Source organism: Nomascus leucogenys, chromosome 4 (genome assembly GCF_006542625.1).
Source record: "Nomascus leucogenys isolate Asia chromosome 4, Asia_NLE_v1, whole genome shotgun sequence".
Lineage (NCBI taxonomy): Eukaryota > Metazoa > Chordata > Mammalia > Primates > Hylobatidae > Nomascus > Nomascus leucogenys.
The window spans coordinates 134,362,736-134,380,576 of NC_044384.1; the positions used below are offsets into that span (position 1 = coordinate 134,362,736).

The following is a 17,841-nucleotide window of genomic DNA, read 5'->3' on the forward strand; positions in this document are numbered from 1 at the left end:
AGACACACAGCACTTGACACTGGGCAGGTGAGATGAACAGTCACATACACTCACTGCCAAGGGGAGGAGGACACCACAGCCCATGAAGGGGCACATGAGGTTGCGCTGAGGAGCAGAGTGACAGCCAGGGGCTGTGAGAGGCAGGCTGTGTAGTATCAGGAGCGTGGGGTCACCCTTGGTTCCTGCAGGAGGATGCGATTAGCTTGCATGCATCATTCCATGGCTGGCAGGGAACTAAAACCTGCTACCGGGGGACGGGCAGGAGCTGCACCTGGTCTGCTGGATAAGTATTGTTTCACTCGGGAACCTTACCTGCAGGAGCAGAGCATGGCAGGGAACTTGCAGTGAGGCCATTTGAGGCCCTCTCAGTTTTACCGGATGTCAAAGCAACACATAATATTAATTTTAGGCCTTACGCACACAGGTTATGTACAGCCACGTGGGCTCCCTTTGAATATCTAGCTATTAACAGCTTTACAGATCATGGTTAGAGATGCTTAGTCATGCGTGTTCAGAAGTCTGTGTAGCTTTCTGTGAGAGTTCTTAGAATTGCTATAGCCTTTGTTCTTCATTATGCTACGATTTTTTCAAGTTTCCCTTTAACATGATGCACAGCATGGTCTCCCAAATTTATGGTACACATTTCTAGGAAACAAAACTCAAGAAGATTTCCAGTGAGGCAACTTTCCTTAGGAAAAATACAGACCTTCTTGGTCTCTTCTTATAATGAATACTTATTGAAACTTCCTATGTGTTAGGCACAGTGCCAGGAGTTTTACACTGTTATGCCCCTTCTCACACCCTGTATTTTTAATATTTTACCCATTTTATAGATGAGAAAACTGAGGATCAGAGAAGATACATAAATTACCCAACATCATACAATGAGTGAGAGCACAACTGGGACTGAAAGCCAGGTCTTTCTGCTGCATCTTTATGTTTTGAGATGGAGTCTCGCTCTGTCACCCAGGCTAGAGTGCAGTGGCATTATCTCAGCTCACTGTAGCCTAGACCTCCCAGGTTCAAGCGATTCTCCTGCCTGAGCCTCCCAAGCAGCTGGGATTACAGGTGTGCATCACCACGCTTGGCTAATTTTTGTATTTTTAGTAGAGACGGGTTTCACCATGTTGGCCAGGCTGGTCTCGAACTGCTGACCTCTGGTGGTTCACCTGCCGCAGCCTCCCGAAGTGCTGGGATTACAGGCATGAGCCACCATGCCTGGCTTTATGCTGTATCTTAATGCAGTATTGTGCTGCCTCACCTATTTCCTCCCATTGGGGCTTAAATTACTTTGTTAAGAATTCAGGATCAGGAAATACTCTGTCTGGATTCAAATCTTGGTTTCCCTATTTACCAACTGTGTGACTTTGAGTATGTTACTTAACCTCTCTGTGCTTTGGTCACGTCATGTATAAAGTAGAGCCAATAATAGGTCTTATTGTATATGATAATTAGGCTAATTAAATAACAGTATGCAAAGTTCTTATAATAGTGCCTATCATATAAACAATCAAAAACAGTAGTAAGCCATAAAAAATGTTGAATATTTTAATTATTAGTAGCATTGTAAGTAAGTGCTATCCTTTACAGTTTACAACTGAAGAGTTTTTAATCTATGCTCTGACATCAGTAAGAAATGCTGCCAAGTAATAGTAATGCTCTTTGGATAATCTGTCTAGAGTGTGTTTAGGTGCACAAAAGCACTGAGACTGCTTACTGTTCTGCACAAAATTGAAAACCACATGTTAGCAATTACTGAGTCAATGAAAAATTCCATTTAGAGCATATCTTTAGTTTATTAAGAAAATCTAACTACAAAATACCAAAAATGTAGTCTGTTTAATATGCGTGTTTTAATTTATCGACCACATTCCATAGTATAACAGTTCCAATATAGTCCCTCATTTAAAACTAGCCATTCTAAACCAGAAGATAATTTGAAATAGTTGTTGTCCCTAAATTGCTTCATTTCATAATTGGTGTCTCACTACTTTAGTGAGGTCTGGTGTGTGTGTTCTCAAATTCTCACCATTTAAATGTGTTCCCATCCCCATCTAACCCTTCTGATGGAATCTAAGATTGTCTGGTGGCAGCTGTCCTTAACTAATATTTCTTTTTTTTTTTCTTTCTTTCTTTTTTTTTTCTGAGATGGAGTTTCACTGTTGCCCAGGCTGGAGTGCAGTGGTGCGATCTCAGTGCCCTGCAAACTCTGCCTGTCGGGTTCAAGCGATTCTCCTGCCTCAGCCCCCTGGGTAGCTGGGATTGCATGTGTGTACCACCATGCCCAGCTAATGTTTGTTGTATTTTTAGTAGCGACGGGGTTTCACCATGTTGACCAGGCTGGTCTTGAACTCCTAACCTCAAGTTATCCACCCGCCTCGGCCTCCCAAAGTGCTGGGATTACAGGCGTGAGCCACCACACCGGGCCAACTAATATTTCTTTAACCCGGAAAAAGTATCATCTAAAGCCAACTCAGAATTATTCTCTTTCCAGGCAGAATTCCCTCCGAGCAGGTGGCAGACCCTGACCCCTTAAAGATCAAAGGAAACAGGACCCCCATGAAAGCCATCTGTGTCATTTGCTTTCTGGTCCTTGGACATAGGTTGTCTTCTGCTCGCCAAGTCCCTGTTGATCCCCACCTTCACTTCCCCTTGCTCCTGGCCTTGCCGTCACTTGCCGTTCTGTCTGCCATGCTCATACCCTCTGATCTTTTTCTCCTCCCCACCGATCAGGAATGAGCCACCCTGGAGTGACTCTGTCTCCCCTTTGCTTTGCTTCCCACTCCCACACCTTGTCCCCCCGAATCCTGAAGCTGGCTGTAGGCCTCAGGCTTCCTTTAACCCCCTCGGTGATTGTCCGTCTGTGCAGAATGGTGCTGGTGTCCTCAGACAATGGCCCCTGTAATATGTCCAGCCATGCCATGGTTCTCCAACTTCAGAGCTAGTGAGAAATGTCCCCACCTTCTCCAACAAGGAGCGCTCAAACCCTTTGGAGAGATCCTGGGTTGGGCTTTAAAGACAATTAAGCTATGGTTGGACTAAGAGTTGGGGTGCCCCTTCATGGGTGGAACCCTGCAATGCAAGCACCCTGAACAGGCTGTGACATGACAGGACTATTTGCAGTGCAACTTTCCCCTCCATATTATCCTGCGTGGAGGGGTTCTGTCACTGCCTGCATTCTTTCACGCTGTGGACTTACAGTCTCAATGTAGACGCTTTGAGTCATTCATGCATTTTATTGGATATTTTGTGTTTAAATGTTAAAACCTAAATCCATGAAAGTACTTTGTCACAAAAGCCTAAGTTTTATAGCTGCAAGGTCGGATCTGTACTACCTATTCATAACTCAGCGAAATGTTTCTGCTCTTTTAGCTATCATCTGACAGTGCAATCTACTGTGTCAGAATTGCAGGGTACGGGACTTGCGGCAGAGAATGCAGACTGATTCCAAAAAAAATCCCCCTTGTTCTAAGTAGACTTGAGTCAGCACAGGTATGTGCCTGCTGTCCTTCGGTTTCAAACCTAGCAGCAATCTGGGCTCTCGTCACCGTGAAAGTTTCCCGTTTAGAATTAGAACTGGTTTTTGGTATTTGTGATGTTTCTAGATGGGCTAGTTAAAAAAAAAAAAGGTTGGAAACCATTAAAAAATTATTTTTATTTTACTAATGTCACCATTAATAGTATCTTATACATTTGAGGAGACCAGTTATTTATTTTGTATTTCTTCTTTCAGCAGGAAAATGAAGCAGTATCAGTGAAAAGTAGATAATTTAAATGGTTTTGAATATCATAACTTAGATCCTATCTAAACATCTCTACACATTCCTAGTATTTTGCACAGACAGGCTCTTTGTATTGCTTGCCCATTAGTGGTTTCTTTGACTTGAATTAAAAATAAACAAGGCTTGATTTCCAGAAAGCTGTATCACATTTTCAAAAGCCGAGGTGGACTGTCAGTGAGCCCAGGGCTCTTTGTTCTGGAGACACAGGTAGAGTGTCTCTCAGGGGTACAGTTACCTGATGGTGCTGTGTTGCTGTGACCTCTCCCCCTAGGCCTCCATCTGCCGGAGCAGCCAGCCCCTGTCCGGTTTCAGTGCCCGGTGCCTAGAGGACGAGCAGATGCTCCAGGCCATCAGGAAAGCCAATCCAGGAAGTGACTTCGTTTATGTCGTTGACACCCGGCCTAAAGTAAGTGTCACCGTTGCGATGCATGTCTTTGCACCTGAGTTGTGAAACTGGAGACAGGCAAAGGCTAGCCAACTGCCATCTCTTGTGCAGGTTGCTTCATCTGCAAAGGGGCGGTTCCTCTTGGCACAGTCAGCGTCTGGGCACACTGCCGGCTGCTTCCTGGAGGTCTAGTGCTCCTGAAGCCGCTAACTGTACATTTTATATTTCCCCTGCCCCTAGCATTGTGCTGGGCACACAGGGCCACCCAAATGAACGTGGCTTCATTTTGGAGATTGCGTTCCTAAGTATACCACATTAGTGCTCGGTTTCTTTCTAAAACAACCCTTTCTGCTCTGACAATAAAATTCAGTCTGGAGCTCCAGCAGTTCAGTTGTTGCAAAGTACTCAGCTATTATTTTTCAACTTCAACTTGTAGTAATCTATACCTATGACTTGGAAAGATTTATAAAACATAAGGTAAATTTAAAAATGTATTTTTTTCATAAAAAGTTCTAGGTGTGTAAAAAGGTGTAGAAAAAGATCTGAAAGGTTAAACCCTGAACTCTTAAAATTCCATGGAGAAGGGAGTAGGATTTGGGGACGTAGAGGGTTTTCTACTTGTTAATTGTTAGAAAATTATTCTTTTACAATTACATATGTATTAATATATTAAGTTTCTAATTTAAGAAAACCAATAGGAAATAATAGATCTAGACATCAAGGAGTGAGCCACGTTGATCTTACACTTACCTCCCACTCAGCCTTACTTTTTTCGTTTTTAAGGAGAATCAGTGTTAAGTCCAATAAAATTCCAGTTTTTCTCCTTAGACCCAAGTCTTCTAAAACTTCAACAAGTAAAGTCCCCAGAGGAACAGACACAAAGTCACCTACAAGTGCATTGACTACAGCAGACAGAATGAGATGACAGAATGAAACATCCCTTAGTCAGCTTATTTGGCATTGCACTTTCCTAGCCACTAATGAAAATGTGCCTGGACCTATGACTGAAGAGAAAGATGAACGTCCAGTTCTGTCTCTTCGTATGGTAAGCAGAGGAGTCCAGGATGTCCTTTTAGGCAACAAGAGTGGGATAGAGAAATTATGTTTAATGTAATCCCGTTAAAAAAAATTGGGGCTGGGTGCAGTGGCTCACGCCTATAATCCCAGCACTTTGGGAGGCCAAGGCAGGCGGATCATCTGAGGTCGGGAGTTTGAGACAAGCCTGACCAACATGGTAAAACCTCATCTCTATTAAAAATACAAAAATTAGCTGGGCATCATGGTGCATGCCTGTAATCCCAGCTACTGGGGAGGCTGAGGCGGGAGAATCGCTTGAACCTGGGAGGCGGAGGTTGCGGTGAGCCGAGATCGTGCCATTGCACTCCAGCCTGGGCAACAAGAACAGAACTCCATCTCAAAAACAAAAAACAAAAAACAAAAAATTGAGAGAATGTATACCACACTGTTTACAGTGGTTTTTCCTGTGGGGTAAGAAGTTCATTTTAGGAAAACTTTTCACTTCCTAAGTTAGAATTTGAAATTTTTTTTCAATATAGAAAAGGTAAAAGAGCATAAGGACCTTAAATTTAGTGAAACGTAGAGTTACCATAAGAATCAGCAGTTCCTTCCTAGGTATATAACCAAGAGAAATGAAAACCTATGTCCACATAAAAACTTGTATGTGAATATTTGTTCATTATTAGTAATAGCCTGAAATGTAAATAACCAAATGTTCATAAATGGAGAATGGATTTACAAAATACGGTATGTCCATTCAGTGGAGTATTACTCAGCTATAAAAAGGAATGGACTGTGGATACATACTGCAACATGGACGAACCTTGAAAGTGTTATACTGGGAGGAAGAAGTCTGTCACAAAGGAATCACGAAATGCTTTAAACAGGCCATTTCAGAGCTATTGAAAGTAAACTAATTGTTGCCGAGGGCTAGGGGAAGGGAGAGAGATGGTGAGTGACGGCTAATGGGTAGTGGATGTCTCTACCACTACCTACTTTCTACTTTCCAGGGTGATGGAAATGTTCTAAAACGAGATCATGGTTATGAGTGCACAACTCTGTGGCTATACCAAACTCCACTGAGTCGTATGCTTTAAATGGGTGAATGGTATGACATGTGAATTACCTGTCAGTGAAGGTATTAAAAAAAGAACATAGGAAATATTACGACAGGAAGGATAAAATAGAACCAGCAGCTCAAGTCATTTAAAAGTGTACACCGTGGGGAAGAGGTAATTATAGACATGGTCTACACTCATTGGTGATCCTAGAAATCATGAGAACTGAATCCTATCCTTTGTGTGGATACTCAGGCCTTGGTGATTTTCACGTATTCTCTGATCCTCACGTCACCAAGTATTATGATTTGTGTCCAGGATAATGGACTGTGATGTTTTCATAGGGTGAGAGCAGTGCCCTACTTGTCCCCTCACCTCAGAACCATCCTGTCTTCTTCAGAGCAAAGCACACAGCGGGAGAGAAGTGTGTGGAGTAGTGAGGATGGACTTACTACTCACGGACGCCAGATGGGCCAATCAGTCCTGGAGATCAGTGATGAAACCGCTACCACAGCTAGGTTACATTCACATTCTACTAGATTATAAGTAAACGGTCCCTTCCTTTTAAATTCTCAGAGCACGACACACAGATAAAAGTTTCAAACTGAGAAAAAAAAAACAGCTCCTTTGCTGGAAGATTTTCACTGAAACATATCAGAAAATCTCTGGCTTTTACTGTTGTCTGTCAATTTGTGCCCTTCTCTCTGGCTCATTGTGTTTAAACCCTTCCTTCTAACGTGACTGCCTTCCCACCTCTTCTTCGTACCCTTTGTTGAAGCAAGGTGGGGCTATTTTGAATTTCCTAATAGTTACAGATGATTTAATGATTCGCTGCTTAGATATATTGAAGAAAGATAAGAAAAGGAAGAGAAAAGACGGGGGCTTTACTGAGGAGAGATTGGGAAGCCCATTTCTTATCCTGTTTTTTTCAGATTTAAATAAAGCCAGACAGATTCACCTACTAATTTTAGGACCAGTGATCCAGATATGTACTGTGTTGTGTAAACCTTCTAGGAAACGTGGCAGCTGTAGAGCCAGGCATATTCTAGATTTAAAATAAATCAATCCAAAGGATTTGATTCGAAGGGTATATTTAGTGCTAAGTGTGTTTACTCTCAGCGATGAGTTTGACACTGATCCATTAAAGAAAACTGGGGTTTTGTACAAGCCGTGCCCTCTTCTCATATTTATCCATGCACGCACACTTCACGTGAGTTTTAAACTGTTTGCTTAGAGCTTTCATTCTTTTAAAGATTGTGTTTGTTGATTTTTGTTCCAGAGTGTGTTAGGCCTCTTTGGTAGCCAGGAGACTGAGTTTGCTCTAGAAGGTGTGGACCCTGGCAAGCAGGCACTTCTCAGGTTTGCTCACAGGTTTCATTAAAAAGAAAAAGGATTAGGAGCTGACCTGGATTATTCTTGGCCTTTGAGCAAGGCTAGCCCCACTTGAGAACTTCCAGAGCTGCCTGTTCAGATGAAAGCCTCTAAATTGCTTGTTGACATTTTTTGGGAGACACCAGCCTGGGCAACATAGTGAGACCCCCATCTCTACAAAAAACAGAAAAAAATTAGCTGGATGTGGTGGCATGGGCCTGTAGTCCCAGCTACTTGGGAGGCTGAGGTGGGAGGATTGCTTAAGCCCAGGAGTTTGAGGCTGCAGTGATCTGTGATTGTGCCTGTGCACTCCACCTTGGGTAACAGAGCGAGACCCTGTCTCGAAAGAAAAAGAAAAAATTGGGAGACAAAGTCAATGAAGTCTTCAAGCATGTATTGAATGTCAATTCCAAAAAAAAATTATACTCTTCAGGGCACATATTACTGCTAGGGTCTGGTGCTTTAGGAACATATGAAAGTGTCGTTGCAGTATTCGTTAAATTTTCAAATGAGGGCTAACTCGTTGCAACCTTGTTCATGACTTTATCATTAATTTGTTCTGGGACTTTGCTGAGCTTGTAAAAATGGCAGGCACTTTATTTTTTATTTTTTTTTTTTTTCGAGACAGAGTTTTATTCTCCCCCAGGCTGGAGCTCAGTGGTACGATCTCGGCTCACTGCAACCTCCATCTCCCGGGTTCAAGCGATTCTGCTGCCTCAGCCTCCTGAGTAGCTGGGTTTACAAGTGCCCGCCACCACGCCTTGCTAATTTTTTTGTATTTTTAGTAGAGACGGGGTTTCACCATGTTGGTCAGGCTGGTCTCGAACTCCTGACCTCAGGTGATCTGCCTGTCTCGGCCTCCCAAAGTGCTAGGATTACAGGCGTGAGCCATGGTGCCCAGCCAAGGTACTTTCTCATTTAGTTCTTTTAAGAATCCTGGCAGGTTAGGAGGGTTTTGTTTTGTTTTGTTTCTTTTCATGGATAAGCCTAGAACTTAAAGAAGCTGAGTAATTTGCTCAGGGTCTCACAGTTCACATCCAGGATTCACACCCAGGCTTATCTAACCCCAGAGCCCACACTCACTCCGTTTGACCATGATGTTTTTTCTGTTTATAAAAATTCTCCAGCAGAGCCTCGTTTCCCCGTGGAAGCTCTGTGGGGTTACCACCTCTGAGCGCACACCTGACGAGGCCGGAGAACCCCCCACCAGCTCCTCTCACACAGCCAGGGCCAGCGGAGGGGGTGCTGAGGCATGAAGAGAAGGGCCGAGGGCGAGGCAGCGCGTGCCTCCGTGACGCCTGGCCTTTTGTCCTTGCTCCTTCTCCAGAGACTTCGCTGTGGTTCTGCCCCCTGATTTCAGCAGGTCAGCGAGTTTCTAGTTGTGTAACAGGATGTCATGTGGGATGTTTTTCTTTTTCTCTGGAATTAGTGAGTAGGTGGCTCCTACTGGCTAAGTCCTGGGAGGGGTCACCTAGGAAAGTCAGTGGTAGAGATGAAGGGTGCCTGAGAGAGGGGAATCTGGGGTCTCACACTTGCTGATGGCCGTCATGGCAGCAACCAGAGTGAAGAGACCTGGGGCGAGGGCAGTGTCCAGTGGCCGTGGAGCAATCTGTGCTGCCTCCTTTTGGCAAGGCAAGGATGGAGACATTTCCTGTGGGTCCAGTGGAGCCTGAGGAAGGAAGCTGAGCACCAGCCATCTTGCTTCAACATTCCTAAAAGGGCTCAGCCACCGGGTGTCTTCAGCTGTAGGTGACTTGGGGTGGGTATGCTGGTGAGGGAGGTTGAGCGTATTGGAATAGACTCACGCCAAGGTGGATCTCCCATGTCAGTGAGATGTGTACTCCCCACCTCCAAAAACCTGCATCTATACCTTGGGAGATTCAGCACTTGGACACTGTGCCAGAGAGGGAAGTGGTGACCACCTCATGTCAACCGATGAAGAGCGAATTGCAACCCTGTCTAGCTTTCCAAAGAGAAATTTACCTCTCCTCTTATCCCTCCTCTGCAGCCATCCTCCCAGTACACAGATAGGGCCTACAAGAAAGAGGAGAGGGAGGGCGGGCTGGAGCAAACCCCTCACCAGTCCAAACAGCCTGTAAGGCAGCGGGGAAGAGCTAATTTTGCGTCATATACGGGACTGGAATTCTGAGTTAGGCTGGATGGAGATTTTCTATCTGAATGTAAACCTGACACTATTAAATCTGCCCAAGAGGTTCTTAGTGGGTAGAAAGGAGGATTTTGACTAGCACAGTTGTAGAGAATAGTTACAAAGAATAAAATCAACTCACATGTTTGTGTCTGCACCACAAGTGAAGTTTCTTCCTTTAACCAGTTACATAGGAGGGAGAGAGAAAGATCGTCATTTGACAACCTGTGTTAGGGCAAGACGAAGTCCCCCTCCTGCCAAGATCAGCTTGTACGGTCATTTCCCAACCATGTCAGCGAAGGTACTGTCATTTTTCAGGCGTAAAATGTAGCTGTGTAAATGGTAGACTTGAGGACTAAGGCAGTGACCAGGCTGACCTTTAACCTGATACCAAGATGAACACAGACTGAGTTTTTCAACATTTGATTGATTCAGGCTTAGGGTGAGAATCTCGTGCTGTTTCTTCACAGTCTTGGCCTCTCTCCCCTGGCCTCATTCTGTTATCCAGTCATTTATGCAGTTGCTCAGCTGGTCAGTAAATCTTCCTTGAGTGCCTGTTCCATGCCGGTTTGAAGGATCCGTATGTGGCCATAAATGAGACACTCAGGGCCCCTTGTGGAGCCTGCATTTTCCGTCCCTCCTCTTTCAGTGCTGAGGTTTTCAGTGTCCACCCCTCTCTGCTCGCTCCTCATTCCTGTGTATCTTCTCTGTTGTGGACACTAAATCAGTCTCCAGTTTTTCAGTTAGACTTGCTCAAAATCCTGGAGTTTCTCTCCACTGCCACAGGTGAAGTCTCAGTGCCTTGGCTGGGCCTGTTTAGTGGACCCTCAGTGCTTTCCAGCCTTCCCTCTTGCTGTAGCTGCCACACAGGAACCTTCGTCTTCACCTGGAGTGGTTAGCCCATTGGTCATCTAGAATGCCCTCCCCTCTCTCTCCATCCTTACAGATTATGTGAAAGTGCAGCTGTAGCTTTCTCTCTTAAACACAACGTTGCCCCTCATCCCCAGGCCGACAGAGTTGCCTTAGATTTCAACTCCTGTCACTGTCACTGTCTCTCCCGTTCCTCAGCTCTTGCCCTGTCATGGTGGATGTCATCTGGGCCCACTGGGTGCCATGTGCTTTCCCTTCCGTTGTCAGTTTAAAGCTGAAGGCAGCAGGAACAGCTTCTTTTGATTCCACTTAACGCCTGGCCATAGTAGGTGTCTATAGAGTGTTGACTTTGCTTCATTTATTAACTTCTCTGCACCCAAAGACACTGATATTATCAAACAGCAAAAGAACCTTGTGTTAGGAAGCAGGGTATTTTTCCAGTCCTACTTTTCACCTATCTGTTGTGTTTCTTAAACATAAATTGAAACTGAAATGGCTACCTTTATTGCTTTATCTACTTGAGAACTTTTAGGACCTGAAATGAATAGCTTTTCTTTAGTTGTGAAATGGAGTTCTCAGTCAAAGGGACAGAGGACCATATTTGATGCAGTAATAGCGATTTGTTTTTGTAAGGGATGCTATGTCTTACTGCAGACACATACACATAAAATGTGCAAGATAACATTGAGTTTTTATTAATTGTAAAACCGTGTCTCCTGCTTTGAGGGTTCAGCTTTTGCTACATTTTCATGATAGATCCTGTAAAAGAGGTGGAAATCCTAAGAAATTACACTTCAGATGGTAGATGAAATATTGCCACCTTCTGTTCATTCTGAGAAGTGCACATTGATGTTCAGGAGGTTATTTGTGTTGCTCCTTTGCTTTTAAGGAAGATTACCAGTCAGTTCTCCCAGATCAAGGATAATCAGCTATTTCATAATGTGTACATGGAGTCTTAATTATAGATTAAAATAATATTTTATTTTTTGTTTATGTTTAAAAAATCTATTCCACATTCTAACTTTTGTAGACTATGTAGTCTGTCTCTCTGTCTCTTTTTTTTTTTCTTTTTTTTTTGTATCCCTGCCTGGGATAACCCTCCTGTCCTTTGTGGGTGAAGGAGGAGAATGGTCAGTAATGTGGGGTCTCGCTCTGTCACCTAGGCTGGAGTACAGTGGCACGATCACAGCTCACTGCAGCCTTGACCTCCCAGGCTCAAGCAGTCCTCCCACCTCTGCCTCCCAAGTAGCTGGGACTAGTCACATGCCACCATGTCTGGCTAATTTTTGCATTTTTTTTGTAGAAATGGGGATTTGCCATGTTGCACAGGCTCATCTTGAACTCCTGAGCTCAAGAGATCTGCCCACCTCTGCCTCCCAGAATGCTGGAATTACAGGCAGGAGCCACTGTGCCTGGCTGGTTTTTGTTTCTTATGCTTTTTAAAAGAGTATCTCTGTGGTATGTGGTGAATAGGCTTAACTTGAATTAGTCAAGATACAGCATAAATGTAAGGTTCATGTCACATAAGGATACTTGCAAGTCTTCTATTAATTCTATTTATGATGCTTGTTATAAAGGATAAACCAACATCTTTGAAAAATAATTATACAGAGCAGTGATATTTTATAATAGTTTTGGAAGAACACTGTCTATAGGTAATTGTACAAAAGTTTCCCTATAAAATATTTATACTTTTTAAAGTGTGAACATAAGTTGTCTTAAAATGCATTATTTTAATTTTTTTTTCTTGATTAAGGCCAAACTCTTTATTCTTGTAGCATGCCTGGGAGAAAGATGACACCCTTTTGTAGATGGGAACAGTGTCCTGAGGGGCTGATGTGCCCCAGCTGATGTCACATAAACCAAGTCATGGAGCCGGGCCGCTATTGAAACGTGACGTGTCTGCCAGCCTGGGCCCCTATGGCAATGGCTTATCCTCTGCTGTTTTTTTCACTTCTAATATACTTTATTTCTATTATTTCAATTACAAACTTCATATACACTCTTGGTATCGGTGAAAGATTACAGGGGCGTCCAAAGTAGTACTGATGGCATTCTCCTGTCGCCTGCCATGCTGTCTTTCTGCTGTAATTGCTGCCAAATTGGTACCGTTTTCTATACATTTTTATTCTGCTTGATAAACACGCAAAAACTTAAATACATATCTATAAGTTGGTTTTATAAAAATGGATGATTGTAGGAATATTATTCGTAGCTTACTCTTTTCACTTGTTATGGGCCAGTGCCAAGTCTATACACAGAGGGTCCCTGACTTAATGGTTCGACCTATATGATTTTCTGACTTTTTACAATGGTGCAAAAGCAATCAACATTCAGAAACTGTACTTCTCTTGTGATGCTGGGCAGCAGCAGCGGGCGCAGCTCCCATTTGCCATGCACTTTTGACTTACGGCATTTTCAACTTACAATGGGCTCATCATGACACAACCCCATTGTAAGCCTCAGAGCATCTGTCTGTCTGCTGTGTGATCTGTGCCCTCCTTCTTCGTCACTGCTCCCAGGTCAGGGCATGATAAACCATCATGTATCCTGTCATTGTCCTATTGAGATAGTCATGGGTTTTCAGCTTTCTTCAATAAACATTCTTGGGCATCTATTTTTATGTGCTGGTACTTTTAATTTTGTCAGACTTTTAGGAGATCTATGTCAAAGAACATATGTGTCTTTAACTTTAAACTTAGCTCTTTTAGCTTTTAAAAAGTACTATTGTGCACTGTGCTTTTAAAAGCAGATATTTTTTCTGGTGGTGAGTTCTCAGCGTAGGTTCTCTGCCTGGGTTAGCCCTCCTGTCCTTGGTGGGTGGAGGAGGAGAATGGTCAGCGAATGCTGTTTTCTAGGATGTGATGACCTGCTTAATAAAATAGCAAGAATGTTTACACATTCTAGAAACCGATGTATTTCCCAGCTAAAGTAGGACTTGTCTCCTTCTTGATTTTAGCCACGCAGGCTAGGACAGTGTTTGGATTTAATAAATTTCTTCAAAGACCACTGTGACTTAACCTCGTTTGCACTTGGAGACCCCAACGTCTCATATGCAAAATTATAATAATGAAAGTGATCAAAAAGCCCAGTAGATGTCTAGATGTCAGTAAGGTGGCCGGTGGCAATGCCTCTGGAGACCTGGTTGCTTCCCTCTCTTCATTTGATTCAGTAATTCCTGCTCAAGGTTTAATCGGGCATCTGAGGGATCTTGTGGGCAAATTAGAATGATGCAACCATTCCTATTTGATAACATGTTTATTGGCAATATAATACTAGAAGATATAATAATGTATAGAGCCTTACTTTGACAGCTGTTTCTGCTGATACTCTTCTGCCAACCTGTCGGTTGTGTGTGGTATTAAACTGGACTACTTGGTTCCATCACAGAATTCCACATTCAGTTTGGCATCTCTGACGGGGACTGGAAGTGACATTTCCAGAAGGGTTTATCAGTAGACTGCTTTCCAGCTAAGAAAATGTGACCCACACTGACAAATTCATGCTGTTGAATATAAGCTCAGCAGGAGTGCCTGAAGCTATATAGTTCAGTACAAGGTTGCAGTGATTCAAATAAGCATATTATGTTTCCGTACATCATTCTGAATGCTTTGATTGGGTATCCATGAAATGTTTTGGTTGTTTCATCATTGTTTCATCAGTGTAATTGATGACTGTTCTGTTTTGCTGACCACTGCAGCTTAATGCAATGGCAAATCGTGCTGCAGGGAAAGGCTATGAGAATGAAGACAATTATTCCAATATCAAGTTTCAGTTTATCGGGATAGAGAACATCCATGTCATGAGGAACAGTCTGCAGAAAATGCTGGAAGGTAAACCATTTCCTTATGCACAGCATTAAAATGCAGTTAAGTATTTTGATGCCAAAAGGGAATAAGATAGTCTTGATTTTAAAATGTTTTTTTTACATAGGTGTCATCATTTGGGAAGAATATCATGTTACAGTGGCTTTTTAAACACTTAAGAACTTTTCTCTTATTTTGTAAGCATCACTGTGATGTGGTTTTGTCACTTGGTGGTTATCAGTCAGGGACTCTACAATGGTGCTTAACATCTAAGGTCAAAGTGCACAGGGGTATTTTTGTTTCTTACTCATAATGTTAGTTTGATCCACATTCAAGGCCATTTAGGAATAAGGCAGTCCTACATTTAAAGCAATAACTAACCATTCTTGTATGGAGATCAGGTTCAAAAACTGTATCCTTGCTGAGTGGCCATTCGAAGGGAGAATATTGGAGGACCTGACCCTCATTTCTAAATAGCAGCCACCACAATACACATGCATGTAACCTCCCGCCACCTCCACACACACTTCGACATATATGGCGAACACTAGAAGACACGTACCCACATCCTTATATACTCGTGTGGACAGGAAATTAAAGAGATGGATTATGTAATAGAGAAGAGTTATTCACGTGGCCAAGCCAGCCAAATGCTGACGAGCAGAAATTCTGCATTTCAAGCAAAACCGGCTTAGTCTGCTGCTTCTGCTGCTTGTGATCGTAGTGATCCCAAGAGGAATCTGTCGCTGTAGTCTACCACTTCCGGCTCTGCGAACTGGGAAAAGACAGAGGATGCAGAAACCATGGCCTTGTGCCTTGGCTGTCCATGCAGTGTCTGCGCTTCTGGGGAAAGCCCTGGAGAGCTGGAGCGGGGAGCCCGGAAGTGGGCTGTCTTGATTGGAAATGCAGGCTCTGGAATGAAGAGGGACAAAGAAGGTGCTGAATTATTTTTTCCAGGAATCCACGTTTGCTCTCAGTTACTTACGCTGTTCTTCGTTTAATTAGAACCCCCTAACATTGGGGTTGGAGAAATCTGAGTGTCACAAACAGGCCTAATTTCCATTCAGTTTCTCGTACTTTCTGGTTCATCTCAGTCACTATGAAACTTTGAACACATCAGTTAACTTGTTTGGGGCTCCATTACCTGCTGCAAAATGACAGGATTAGACCAATACTTTCTATGGGTCTTCCAGCTGTGACAGTTTGATGCCCCTCTTCAGCAGAAATCCCTTCCTACATCTGAAAACATCTCAGCCCCAGAGCCATTTCCATCTTGTGTACGTAGTTGGCAGTCAGTCTCTCAGGTCACAGTGACAATACCTGGACATTGTCTCAGGTCACAGTGATCATACCCTGGGCATGATTATTTGAGCAGCTTAAACTTTTGGAGATTGTCATGCACAGTTTGGCTATTCCTGCTACAAACTATGTTTTTTATGTGTTGAAAAATTGGACTAGCTTGGTACTGTTATTGGAAAGGTAGTCTGACTTTTGTCTGAAGACTGTTCATCATTTATCAGGATCCTTACGTTATGCTTTAAATTTTTTATTTAGTCATTTCATAAGATGACGTGGAAAACATAAATATTCTTCTCTTCAGAAAGTCGCTCCTACCAATGCTGATATCATATACATTTGACTTTTGTTCTTAAATGGGTAATTCTTTGGTTTTTCGTTAGGAACCATTTCTCCTGCCCTTATGCCTGTGGTCTGACACTACTGTTTTCTAAAGAACAGGCAAACTGACCAAGTTCCGGAGGGCAGCTGTCTGTTTCATAAGGGAACATGCTGCCTTCACATAACTTTTCCAGCTACGTGCAGTGCAGTAGGCAAGAATATCCTTCTGGATGCTTGTACGTGGTCTTGACCAATGTTTGACTATCTGTTTTTACCGAGTAAATTATAAACCATTGCGGAGGCTGAGCCGATGATGAAGTGTTGCAATCAGACCCACCTTCTAAGGCTTTTCCTCCTTCAAACAGCTATCCTTGGCCTCAAAGAGATATGAAGGTTCATACGGCTGGTCACTTGGTAGGCAGAGGAATGAATGATGCATTTCATTCATGATTATTATTTTCTGAATTATTTTTTACCATTGTTATGGATATAATCAGAAGAGATTCTGAATAACAGAAAAGTAAAATTGTTTGCATTCTGGTTTCAAACAGCTGTCTGTGAGCAAGAGCTGCAAGATATTTCATCAGAAACTGAGATCTAGGACCAAGTTCACATCCTGTGTAGGTCCTCTATAGAGATGATTTAATTTTAACTTTGATTTGTAAGTCTCAACCAAACTATTTTTGCGGGATGTATACTTCCTAAGGAGAGAAAATGATGCCTTTCAGTCACATAGCAAGCAATTTTGTAATTTAGTGAACTGATTTTCACAATAGTTTCCCTTTTGATAATACAGATACTGGCTTTTCCCTCAAGTAATAAGAGGATACCCTGTATTTTCTTTTCTTTTTTTATTTTAAATTGTTAAGTCCGGGGTATGTGCAGGATATACATAGGTAAATGTGTGCCATGGTGGTTTGCTGCACCTGTCAACCCATCGCCTAACTATTAAGCCCAGTAGGCATTAGCTGTTTTTCCTAATGCTCGCCCTCCACTCCCCCACCCCCGCCAACAGGCCCCAGTGTGTGTTGTTCCCCTCCGTGTGTCCATGTATTCTCACTGTTCAGCTCCCACTTTTAACTGAGAACATGTGGTGCTTGGTTTTCTGTTCCTGAGTTAGTTTACTGAGGATAATGGCTTCCAGCTCCATCCATTAAAACAGTCCGCAGAAGAGCCTGGCCCTTTCAAGGCCAGGGTATTATTATCAGCAGAGGTGGAGCTTTTACTTCTTAGGCAACCTGGGTGTTGGGGAGGAAGTGGTGAAGAGGAAGGTGGAAAGGTGCATGGAGTTACTTGCATGTCTCCACTTGTTGAGGGTGTGCCCCATTGGGACACCTCTTCATATCTGCCCTGAAGGTCGGCAGGCACTGATAGGAAAGACACAACTTCCAATCAACTTGTCATCTTTTGGAGGTCACCTAGAAAATTTCACTTTCTCCCCACGAGTAGCTTTGTGCCTGCCTACCTTCCACATGACTGTTAGATTAATACTGTTGGTCATTGTGTCACTGACCATTTATTCATCAATGTATTCAGTAAACTAAAAATTGAGCAACTGCTCTTTGCCACATTTCATAAGTATTTTCATTTAAATGATTATATCTGATTTTCACAACAGTTGTGTGCAGTACCTGGTATTATCTGTACTCTGTAGACGAAAAAGCATAATTTTTTAAAAGGATAACCAGTAAGTTGAAATAAACATGTAGATAAACATGTAAACTTGCTCTGGTAATTAGAGAAATGTAAGTTAAAACCTCAAAGTACCATTCGCCACCCAATGTTTTAC

At 42.9% G+C, this 17,841-nt stretch overlaps 1 protein-coding gene across 3 annotated transcripts in view; it reads left to right on the forward strand.

Moving 5' to 3' along the window:
• Positions 1-17,841, forward strand: part of MTMR7 (myotubularin related protein 7) — a 113,751-nt gene that overhangs the window by 67,529 nt on the left and 28,381 nt on the right. For 2 of the 3 annotated variants that reach the window (XM_003256708.4, XM_030812330.1), the window contains exons 6-7: positions 4,054-4,188; positions 14,330-14,462. In XM_003256708.4, the coding sequence (XP_003256756.1) occupies positions 4,054-4,188; positions 14,330-14,462 (268 nt within the window). The remainder of the gene's footprint in view (positions 1-4,053; positions 4,189-14,329; positions 14,463-17,841) is intronic. The other variant, XM_030812329.1, reaches the window with a different exon arrangement.